Source organism: Aphis gossypii, unplaced genomic scaffold (genome assembly GCF_020184175.1).
Source record: "Aphis gossypii isolate Hap1 unplaced genomic scaffold, ASM2018417v2 Contig00281_ERROPOS243947, whole genome shotgun sequence".
Lineage (NCBI taxonomy): Eukaryota > Metazoa > Arthropoda > Insecta > Hemiptera > Aphididae > Aphis > Aphis gossypii.
Window position 1 is genome coordinate 207,752 of NW_026083053.1, and position 12,527 is coordinate 220,278.

The following is a 12,527-nucleotide window of genomic DNA, read 5'->3' on the forward strand; positions in this document are numbered from 1 at the left end:
CCAACCAGATGTTCGATTTAAATATAGTCGCAAAGTCAACAACGGAAATTAAAGAAATGGTGATGAAATGGTTTTTTAAATTGATATCTTGCATCAGTGAATTGGCTTTTTCAATAGCTGCAGCCGATTCATTATCGAAATTTGAAATAACATTTTTTATTTTGTCAAAATGATCGCAATAGTATTGGACGGCTTCAAGCCAAGTACCCCATCTTGTTATAATAGGTTCAGGAGGTAAATTAAGATCTGGATACATTTCTTTAAATTTTGAAACACGACTTGGCGCTTTTAAGAATATTTTTTTAATGGTCGCTATTAATTGATCAACCTCGGAATAATTACATCTTATTGTTTCTGAGACACGATGAAAGCCATGTACTAAACATGTCAAATGAACCAGTTTAGGGGAAAATGCTGTCAAAATACTACCGGCTTTAACCATATAAGGTGCAGCATCGGTCAAAAATAAAAATACGTTTTCATATTTTACACCATTTGGCCATAATAAGTTCATAGAATCATTAAATAATTTAGCAATAGTTTTATTATTGCATTTTTCTAATTGCACACAATTTAAAAGAAATGATTTAGTAGGCTCAGAACAAAGTTTGCCGATGATTACATTACCAACATACCTGCCCTCTGCATCTGTTGATTCATCAATTGAAACCCATATTGGTCCATCTTGAATACACTGTCTAATTGATTGTAATGTTTCCTCGTAAATTAAATTAACATAATTCTTTCGGATGGTGCTTTCATCTGGAATTTGTTGTCCGGTATATTTCTTTAAAAAATCAGTAAATTCTCGATTTTTTAGTTTGAAAATAGGAATATCCGCGCGAATCAATATACGACACAAATCCGTATTAAAAGCTGACAAATTATTGGAAGACGTAGATGGCTCTGAATTCAAGAAATTTTGTTGAAATTTTTTTTTACGATCTCTATTTTGTTGGTGCTTAGATGTAGATATATGTTGAGTAACTGAAAAACGCTGATTTATTGATACTGCCTTTTCACAGCATGAACAGAATAAGATTTCTCCATCACTTTTAAATGTCTCGTTAGGAAACTCTTTTAAATAAAAATTCGCTTTTGATTTCGATTTCACAACTTTTGGCATTTTAAAATTATAAACTAGACGTCGACTAGTACACGAAATTACGTTTTAAATGCGTAGAAACTACGAATGCTACTAAAGACGATTGTCGAATACCTACATACTCGACAGTGTAGATACCATTTCCTTATTTTATATTTATATCGTCAGGCATTAACAAGAGGTACTGAACAGTTCTAATCTATATAGTGGCATGCCACGTGCCAGAAATAAGTACGTAAATGCCATTTAGATAACGATAATATTTGGTGGTCGTCAAAAATTACTAATCTTGTTAATTTAGACGAAACAGATAATGTTTAAAGTCGTCAAAAACTGAAAATCACTAAAATAAGTACTAAAATATGTATTTATTTACCAAATATGTAAAAATATGTATTTATACCAAAATATGTAAAAATATGTAAAATAAAATTGGGCTTATTTTAATAAGAATGATCTGAATCGTGCATATTTTTTATCAGATTAAAAATATCTCATTCCAATAAAAATATGTATTTACAATAAAATCCGTTCCCTAGTGATCAAAGATGTCAAGACAGAACAAATACGAAATAGTAAACGCAGATACGACTATTTATTATATGTAATTAGTACAATAATAATTATCTGTATTGTTCTAACTATAATAAGATGCACAGAAAAACAACCATGGTGCACAATAAACGGTACCAGGAGATCCAGACGAAATATCGCAACAGATCCAGAAGTAGAATTATGGCATTTTCAAACTCCAGTACAAGTCGAAGAACCATACCCGACAGAACCAAACGAAGACGTTCCAGCAACTAATCGAACACAGGACCAGATCAAGGACGACATTATTCCATTGCCATCCGCACCTCAGATCAAGACAAGGTATTCCGTGTACCCCACCCCGATGTGATACGGAGTATCGTCTTATAGGGGAGGAATGTAGTAAACCGACGTTTTTAGTATAAAAACGTAGTTCCGAAGTCCAGTGGCCTATAACTATATCACGCCACCGAGTCGGACCACTAATGCCGTTTCCTGATTGGATTAAACACATCACGCCACTTCATAGACGTAAATCATCCGATTCTCCATCACGACATGTTCCATATAAATATGAGTCCTCATCATAGATTTAATTAGAGTTAGTTAAGAGTCAGTTAGACTAAGTCAGTGTTGTCACTTGCTCTCCGGTAGCTAAGTACTTGTGCTTACGCTAACGAAAGCCTTTTCATTTATTGTTTTAACAAGTTAATAAACGTATCAATTGTCTTATTAATTTATTGTTAACTTATATACCTCAACTCTCCAACCTACGACGGAACGTGCATTCGTCGTAAAAGAAGCGTGCAGTAACTATCACTGGTTACTACAAAATGATAAATTTAATTCATCGTCATCATCTTCGTTACTAGAGCATATGGTTTCTATTTTTTTTAGTTCAGTTGGTTGTGAGTTACATAAAGTATTTTTTTCTGTCCGCGTACTTAATGGTTCGATTATTGGCTTAAATACATCACGGTAATAGTTGTCAGAATCTATAACACCACGTTTCATTTCCATTATTTTCCGTTTAATATTTTTTTTTGACGCTATTAAATTCTCTAACAAAACTTTTTCTTTGTTCATTGTAAATTATAAACCCAATATAACTGTATCGGATGACTACTGATAGCACTACTGAATAACAGTACTACAGTGTATGTATATATATATACATTATTTTATTTTAATAAACGTATGGAAACCGCATCTATATCTTCCTTCATTCATTTCCCGAGTTTTATCGATAACCAAAAACCCATAATCACTGTGATTCTAACAGAAATGAGACATTTTCCGAAATTCTGAGAAATCCATATCTGCAGACGAATGATCGTTAAATATATGTCGTAAATTTGTATCATCTTGTTTCAGTATTATTAAAAAGTTTGAGTTATCTCTTACTAACAGTTTTGGTATTTTAGAATACGTTTGCGCCAAATAAAATACAAAGCTAGCACCTGAATGTCTGCAAATGCTGAAGTATTCTCTGATTACAGATTGTGGACCACATATAACATCATTAAAAATTATAATAGAAATTTTCTTAGTTAAGTTCGGTTTTATAACCTTATCAACGCTTGTAAATATGAAAAAATTAGCACCTTGTACATCACCTATTATTTTTTTTAATAAAACATATTTTTCCTGATTGGAGATTTTAGAGTATAAATAAATATTTTCAAATCTTAACCCATTTGCATGAGTGATCAGATTATACATTATATTTGTTTTTCCTGAACCACTGGGACCGACTAGTATAGCATGTATAGTATCAGGAAATAAAGAACCGTGTCTTGATGGTTTTTTTACCATCTGAACATCTACATTTATAACCTCTAATTTATCTTTTATCAATCAAATCCATTTTTTTCTTATATATACTTTAGAATCTTCAATTTTTAATCAGTTATTGATGACGCGTACAACTCGTAAGTTAAAATCAAACGAGACTGACAAAAGATTTATAAACTCCCTTATAAATAGTCTAACAGTTGAAGCTCATGTTTCAGGCTATCAGTTTTGTGATCCTGGTACGAAATTAAAAAAAGACTAGATCGCGGTGATAAAGGAATAAACTCATTGGATGTTGCTTGTCGTGATCACGATATTGTTTATGAAAGGAGTAAGAAAATTAGACGATAGACATAAAGCTGATAAAGTGTTAGAAAATCGTGCTTGAGAAAAATTTAAAGCAAAGACACTCCTAGAAAGAAAAATTGGTTGCGTACGTGGTAACAAACGTGATGAAAGTTAAAAGAAAAATAGGTATGGGTTGTAAAGGTAAACGGAAACGTGTTACAAAAAACAATAGTATGCTAGCTGCGAAGAAAAAAAGAACCTCGAAGAAAAAGAATAGTGGTAAAAGGTTGATTTCAACCCCAGGACAGTCAGGAGGTGTAGTTCCCTTAATACCTATATTTGCAGGATTGTCAGGACTTGGTAGTTTAATGTCTGGAGGTGGTAGTGTGTACAATGCAATTCAAAATTCAAAAAGTAAAAAAGGCAATGGTTTATATTTAAACAATAATGGGTTGAGAAAAAAAAATAATAATGATTACGCTACCTGACAGACCGCTTTCGACCCAAGATATTATAAAATACGTTACAAAGTTGAAAATCAATCATTTCCGTGGTGTGTTTTCACGTGATAGCTTGCCTAAAAAACCGCACGTCATTGAGTGCGGTATATTAAACTTAGACATATCTTCAGGCGACGGGAGCCACTGGGTAGCGTTTCATAAAAATAAAAAAAAAGTCATATGTTTCGATAGTTTTGGTGATTTACCTCCACCAATTGAATTACAACGTTATTTTAAAAAGTTTAAAATAGTATATAACTATTCTAACTATCAAGACTTCAATACATTTAACTGTGGACATTTATGTCTTGATTTTTTACGATGCATGAATCTTTTACACTAAGTTTAACTGGAAATTCTCCTGTATTGACTGCAAATTATTTTCCATCTCTTAACGTTTATGAGGATTCAGAAATAGCTTTGCTATCTTTGCAAACGTTCAATTCATTTCCAAATATTATAAATGCATTTAATAACCGACTGAAAATAGAAGTAATTCCTTTAAAGAGAAATATATATAAATCATACACTTTTGAATTTGGTTTGGAAGAAGGATGCTATGAAATAGAAGATATTAACAATACAATTGCAAAAGAGTTATCCCAAGTTAATAACAGGTACGGAACACAGCTAACATTCAGTGTACGTATTGATCCTGTTGATTTTAGATCGTATATAAAATGTAATGGAATACTTCAGTTCAATACTCCATATAGTATAGCACCTGTTCTTGGGTTTAAAAAGATAAGATGTGGACCGTTTCATGAAGCTCGTCGATCGGATAAAGCGGTCAATTTAAACACGATTAACTCTATAAAAGTATTGTGTAATATTGCACATGGATCATTCAACAACCAACTTCAAAGTCATTCAATATATGAGTTTTTCCCGAGTGGGAGAACAGGAACAAAGGTTATTCAATCTCAGTCAAACCTTATATATTACAGATTAAATAAAACAGATATTAATTCAATAACTGTTCAGTTAGTTGACCAAAACAATAATCCAATTGACAATTTTAACGAGACGTTGACAGTTGTTCTGCATATTAAACGTCACGGATCTCATTATTAAATTTATATCTTAGATTTTAAAAATGTACGAGTCAGTTACTTTAAGTTTAACTGGGAATGCTACCATATTATCTGTAAATTATTTTCCGTCTATAAACCTTTACGAGGACTCAGAAATAGCTTTGTTATGTTTACAGTCATTTAATTCATTTCCAAATATTAATGAAAATAATAACAAATTATCTATAGAAATAGTTGACAATGAAAACAATAATGCTCCTATGATGTGATATATTAAATTAGAAGAGGTATGTTATGAAATTGAAGATATTTATCAACGAGTTAAGAAGCAAATAGATGTCTATAATAGTGAAAACTTAACCAAATTAACATTTGATATTTCGGTTGATCCTCATGATTTCAGATCATATATAAAATGTAATGGGATACTACACTTTGAGATTCCATATAGTATAGCACCTGTATTTGGTTTTGAAAAAAAACAATATAAACCAGTGTATACAATCCTTCGATCCGAAAAAGCAGCAAATTTAAACACAATTAATTCTATAAAAGTAATGTGTAATATAGCTCAAGGATCATTCAACAACCATCTTCAAAGTCATTCGATTTACGAGTTTTTCCCGAGTGGAAGGACAGGATCTAAAGTAATTCAATCACCGTCAAATTTAATATATTACAAATTGAATAAAACAATTATTGATTCGATAACCGTTCAGCTAGTTGATCAAGATCATAATCCGATTGATAATTTTGGTGAGGAATTGAAAATCGTATTACATATTAAACGTTACGGATCTTGATATGGGATTAAAATTCAATATAAATCCGCTACTTCGGATCAGTTCAACTAGTCATAAGACTAAAGTGGTACCGGTAACATCAAATAAAGTAAAAAAATTGACGTTAAAAAATAAAAAAATTTTACAAGCTCTGGGTTATCAATTAAAACAAAATGCCTGAAAGTGATATTTTAGATATAAGTTCACGGTATGAAACGGATTCTAAAATAACAAAAATTGAATATCATTCATACACGCCATATACTACATCATTTAATAATAACGACGAAATAAGTATATCAATCCAGCAAACAGATGTTTATCCGTATCAACACGAAAGCTTTATTTTTTTGGAAGGAATGTTTTCGGAACCTGACAAAGTTAAACTATCTAATAACGGTTACTCTTATCTCTTCTAACAAATACGACTGGAAATCAATGGTATAGAAGTTGATAGCACGCGAGTTCTCGGAATCACTAGCTCGTTGAAAGGATACTTTTCCGGTACACCAGACAATTATCATTGTTATGAAAATTCTGGCTGGAATTTCAAAAACGCAACACAATCAGCAAATGATAAAGGTGAATTTAGTGCTTGCATTCCATTTAAATATTGGCTAGGTTTTTTTGAAGACTATAGAAAAATATTAGTTAATTCTAGATTGGAATTAATATTAACTCGAAGTCATAGCGATTTAAATGCATTAAGCTTGAAAAGGTGGTATAAATATTACTACCTACAGCCAAAGTTGCTTTAAACAAAATAGTATGGAAGGTTCCACATATCACTGTTAACGATGGAGAAAGGTTGAAATTTTTGAAACTTTCGAATATCCTGAATTAGGAACCGCTAAAAAAGTTGTATGGAATTTGAAAACTGCATCGAAATTAGAAAAACCGCGATTTATAATAATCGGATTGCAAAAAGGACGTAAAAATACGTTAGAAAAAGACTGTAGTATATTTGACCATTGTAATCTAACAAACGTTAGAGTATTTTTGAACTCAATAGCTTATCCGTACGATAATTTGAATTTAGATTTTAAAAAAAATAATTTTACCTTATTATATGATATGTATACATCATTTCAAGAATCGTACTATGAAAAAAGTATACGGAATCCGATATTGAGTCCTTCTACTTGTAGCGGGCCTCGGTGTCAGCCAAGAGGCCGATTCGCACAGCGGTGGAAAAAAAAACACGTGGGGAAGAAAAAAAAAATAATAAGCACTGCGTTAGGCAATAGTGGCGAGTGATCGCCGTGTATTTAAGTCAAAAACAAAAGAATGCGAATATTTAATAGTAACAAGAAAACGTCTCACCGTAAGGGGAGCTCAATAGTGGAACTCAGGGAGTTACCGTTAAATGAGTAAAATGTGAATAATATAAATAAGAGAACAAAAAAAAAACAAAGTTTCACTGTAGGTAGTGCTGACTAAAAACAACAACTCCGGGAGTTAATGTTTAGACGAACAAAATACGAAATGGGAAAGAAAAAAAATTACATGTGCAATGGCCGTTCGGTTACGGGCGTGGGGTTTTCGGTCCGCGGTGAATTGTCCGTCGGGACGGTCGAAAAACTAGTGCCGAGACAGTCCGCGGTACCGGTGGTTGACAATTCCAGACGCGCTTATCGCGCGTCGGTGTCGGCTGTCGTCGATTGGCGGTTGGACAGACAGGTGACGGCGCGGGTATCCGCGCAAAGGTCGTTTGTATTTAAACGACTATTACGCGGGACCGCGTCATACTTTTCTTTGAAACGCTCCAATTATAGTCATTGATACTTCGAAACAGAACGATTCAGCCTCAGCAGTAGATGTACAATTAGAAATTGAAGCTTCAGAATCGCTTACAGGTGTAACTGCTTATTGTTTATTGATTCATGATCGTATTGTAGAATATGTACCTTTTACTAGAGAAGTAAGAAAACTTGTGTAAATACAATTTATAATAATAAAAAGTTTATTTAATAATTTGTGTTCTTTTCTTGAAATAATTATTTCAGTAGGTGGACAATATATGTGTTAACACCGTATTGTTTACACGGTAAATCTGAGTTAGCGTAACATTTTAACAAAAAAAAAAAAAAAAATTTGAGATTTTATTTTGTTACACAGTTAACGTGTGTAGAAATCTCTTTGTAAAAAAAGGTGCTCAGAACATACATTAGGGTTTTTTGAGATTTTTGTTACACGGTGGAGCATGTAGAAATGCCCCCTTGAAATGAAGAAATCTCCCTGTAAAAAAGGTGCTCAGATCATACAAATGTATACTACTAAGGCAACTGGCTTATACTGTGATTGATACAAGACCAGTTAAGCGAGTCCGCCGCTACTTGGTATAAAATGGTAAAATCGTTGGGGTTATCGTGGAACGAATTTTTAATCGAATTCGCGGACCGTTGGGACAGCCCGGCTATTCGGTCGCAGTTGATGGCGGAGTTAATGTCCGTGCGTCAGCGACCGGAACAATCCCTAACAGATTTTTGTATTTACAAATATAATTTGGCTAGGCGTATTGAGCTACAACTTCCGGAGGCGGATATCGTGGAAATCGTGGGTAGTCTCGCTCGTGATGAGTTTATCTCACTTGTTCGACTCGCGAACCCGCACACGTTCCGTGACCTTCGACGGGTGGCAAAACAATTGGACGGACCGCGGCGGTCGGTTACCGCCGCGCCGGACCAAACTGCAGCGAGGAGGTAGCAATTGGCAGTAAAACCTTCGGGAGGACCCAAGGACCCCCACCCACCTAAGAAGGGGGTGGTGTTATGAGTGCGGGGGGCCGCATTACGCGAACGTTTGCGAAAATCGCGTCGATAAGGCAAAATCGAACGATTTTAATAAGGAAAGAAAATCGGGAACGACCGTCGGGCCGACCGAAAGACCGACAAGTCGTCCCGAAAGTAAATCCTGGCAGCCCCAAACTCGAAAGAAATGTTTTTCAATTAAGTTCCGCGATTCCGAATAAATCTGACCAAGATAAATCATCGGTAGAAACGCGCAATATTTCAAATAGAAAATTACCCCGAACTTCTATCCCAAACTCGCCGACATTGGTAGTGACTGACCAAGGAACATATACACCATGTAGGGAGAGGGAGGACAAAGGGAGGGAATTTTCAATAGAAATTTGCGATTTTGAAAACATTTCTAGTGTGGACCAGGACATTGCGCCTGTAAACATTTTTCCGTCGGAGGAATACAAGATCGGATCTGATAGTCATTTCACTGACATTATGGCCGATACTGTGCCCGACATAGGTTAGGTTACTAGACTCTCAGGCTGTAAAGTCTTACGTGAAGCCCTGGGTAGTAAAAATATGGCACATACTGTTCAAGGACCACTGCGGTGGTGAGGTTAGCAGACGGTCGCACAACGAATACGAGCGGTGAAGCTTCGTTTGAGACTAAAATTTCGAATTTGGAATTCACTTTTAGAGCGGCTGTACTAAATGATTTGTTCAGTGATGTATTATTAGGTCATGACTTTCTAGTCCAAAATCAAGTATCGTTGGATTATACGACGTATACGATTTATATGGGCTCTAGACAACGCGCATCCGTGTGCTGGAAAAAAGGCAACCCCCCACCGACCCACCTTCCCGATTTTTCCGAGGTACTATTTACGGGTGAACCCGAGTACGTACAGAGAATGAAAACAATACTGACCAAGTATGCAAACGTTTTTAGTGGAAGTATAGGCAGGACTAAATTAATTGAACATGACATTCAACTAAATAATCCGTCGCCGGTGGCCCTGCGTCCTTATCCATATCCACCAGAAAAACAACATTATATTAATGACATGGTGCGGGAAATGGAGGAGCAGGGGTTGGTAGAGCCGAGTATTTCACCCTGGTCGTCACCAGTGGTACTCGCAAAAAAGAAAGATGGGTCGTTTCGTCTGTGCGTAGATTACAGACGACTGAACGACGCGACTATCTCGGACGCACAACCAATGGGGAATCTCCATGAAATGGTTCGCGGTATGAAAGGTGCACGTGTATTCACTACGTTAGACCTCAAATCCGGATATTGGCAACTATCTTTAAAACCTGAAGCCCGAAAGTATACCGCTTTCCGAACCCAAAGGGGGTTATTTCAGTTTAGAGTACTTCCGTTTGGTCTGAAAAACTCTCCGGCGACTTTCGTACGCCTGATGGGTGAGGTATTGAAGGGGCTGATAGGTGACTTTGTGGAGGTGTATCTAGACGCAAAGTTATTTATTCATACGATCTCGAAGAACACCTCATACACATAGAAAAAGTAGTGGAGAGACTACATAGGAGTGGTTTAACTTGTTAGCCGAAAAAGTGTCATTTTGGGCAGACCCAAATTTCATTCTTAGGGCATGTCGTCGATGCGGATGGCATTGACAAACAACCCGAAAAGTTAGAGGCAATCTTAAACCATCCTTTACCCAAAAACGTACGGACGTTACGAAAGTTTTTGGGCGTGTGCAACTGGTATAATCAGTTTGTATACAATTACGCCGACATAATTAATCCCCTAACTAATTTACTTAATAAGGGTGTCAGATGGCGTTGGTCTAAAGTCGAGCAGGAATCTTTTGATATCATTAGACAAAAGTTATACGACTCCCCAAAATTAACCCCCCCCCCCCCCGATTTTTCGAAACCTTTCTGTTTACAAACGGACGCATCGGAGATAGGGGTTGGCGCAATTCTATTCCAACAAGGTAGTGACCTGGAAAGGAAAATTATTGCCTATGCCAGTAAAAAGCTAAGCGAAACGCAACGCAAGTACGCTGCGGTAGAGCGTGAGTGCTTAGGGTTAATTTGGGCGATTGATAAATTTAGACCATTTCTGGAATCTCGTACCTTCGAATTGTATACCGACAACTCGGCGCTGACGTGGCTACACCGGGCGAAAGATAAGAACAGTAAACTAACCCGGTGGGCTCTGCAGTTAGGAACACTAGACTTCGTTATTCGACATGTTCCCGGAGTACAGAATGAGGGTCCCGATATGTTATCTCGATTCCCGACAGACGGTCCTACGTTGGACGAGGACGCGTTGGAGGAAAATTTGGTTGGTTTTCCAACGAGTAACATAGTGGTCGGAAGTAGAGAACCAGAACAGATTTATCATATTCATCCGAACTCGAGTAACTCGAGTCCCATCTCCCTTTAGACATTAATTGATTGGCAGGGTGAGGACCCCAAGATCCAAGAGATTGTGTCATACTTTACGTCAGATGGTCCGGCGTGTAACACGCGACTAAATCGACTTGAAAAATTCGATAATCTGATTTATGAGGAGGGTCTCCTTAAGAAAAGGAAAGTATGGAATATTTCGGATAATACGATGAAGTACATGGTGGTGGTACCCGTTGACAAACAGGAGCATATCCTGTGGCGTTATCACGACCACGTCCTGGCAGGACATCCGGGATGGAAAGAGACATATAGGGCGATAACAAATAGGTTTTATTGGAAGTCGGTACGGGAGTCTACCCGGCGCTACGTGGCAGCTTGCCACATATGCGCGTGTACCAAACCATTAAATAACAAAATCGATGTCCCGTTACGCCCTAGAAAACCAACCCAACAATGGGAAGTGGTTAGTGTCGATTTGATGGGACCTTATCCGCGCACAAGTCAGGGTAAGACCAACATCTTAGTAGCCACGGATTGTCACAGCAGGTGGGTCGAAGCGTATCCCTTGGGGGCGGCAACATCCGCCATGATTACCCAAACCTTGGAAAGGGAGTTGTTCGCGAGATTCGGTTACCCACGGGTGCTATTAAGCGACAATGGCCCTCAATTTACCTCGGACGTGTGGACAAAAGCACTCGACCGATGGGGGGTGGAGGGTTGGACTACCCCAGTATACCACCCGAGGGCCAATCCGGTAGAAAGGCGTAATCAGGAGCTGAAAAAGGGCCTTCGGGCACTACTGGTGAACGATAGTCATCGTTCGTGGGACCAGAAACTCTCCGCGGTTCTGTTTACATTGCGCAACCGGAAGAACGACAGGACCGGCGTTTCACCGTCAGTTTCGGTGTTTGGACACGAAACCAAAAGTCCTGGAGATTGGGCACTAATCGTGAAGTCCGATAGTACGCCGAGGGTTCCGGCAACATCGGACATCATCACGGTTTTCGAGAAATTGAAGGAGAACCGGCGAGCGTTTGCCGCCGGGGACCGGGCTTTCGTTAAGGCACACCCACTCTCCAAAGCCGATCAGGGTTTCCACGCGGGGTTTGCCGCAAAGTGGACGGGTCCCGTCACACTTAAAGAAAAACTGGGGAAAGGGGTTTTCTGGACAGATCAGAACCCACCGCGCAAAGTGCACGTCTCCAGTTTGAAACCCGCGTACACGAAGTGATACTCGTTCCGCAATCGGCCAAGTCGTGTGAAAACAAAAGGTGGTATTACGGTAGCTCACCGGAACCTGCGTGGGGGTACCACCATTGACCGCGATTATTGTTTTTTTTTTATGTTTCCATACTATCCCCGTATAG

At 37.5% G+C, this 12,527-nt stretch overlaps 1 protein-coding gene across 1 annotated transcript; it reads left to right on the forward strand.

Moving 5' to 3' along the window:
- Positions 1 to 4,542: 4,542 nt before the first annotated feature.
- On the forward strand, positions 4,543 to 5,295 carry LOC126553616 (uncharacterized). Its single transcript, XM_050208761.1, has one exon. The coding sequence runs from the start codon at positions 4,543 to 4,545 to the stop codon at positions 5,293 to 5,295; it is 753 nt and encodes a 250-aa protein (XP_050064718.1).
- The last annotated feature ends 7,232 nt before the right edge of the window (positions 5,296 to 12,527 follow it).

What these genes read in the sequence shown, in the direction of transcription:
- LOC126553616 (XM_050208761.1), top strand. Translation starts at nt 4,543, where the DNA reads ATGCATGAATCTTTTACACTAAGTTTAACTGGAAATTCTCCTGTATTG.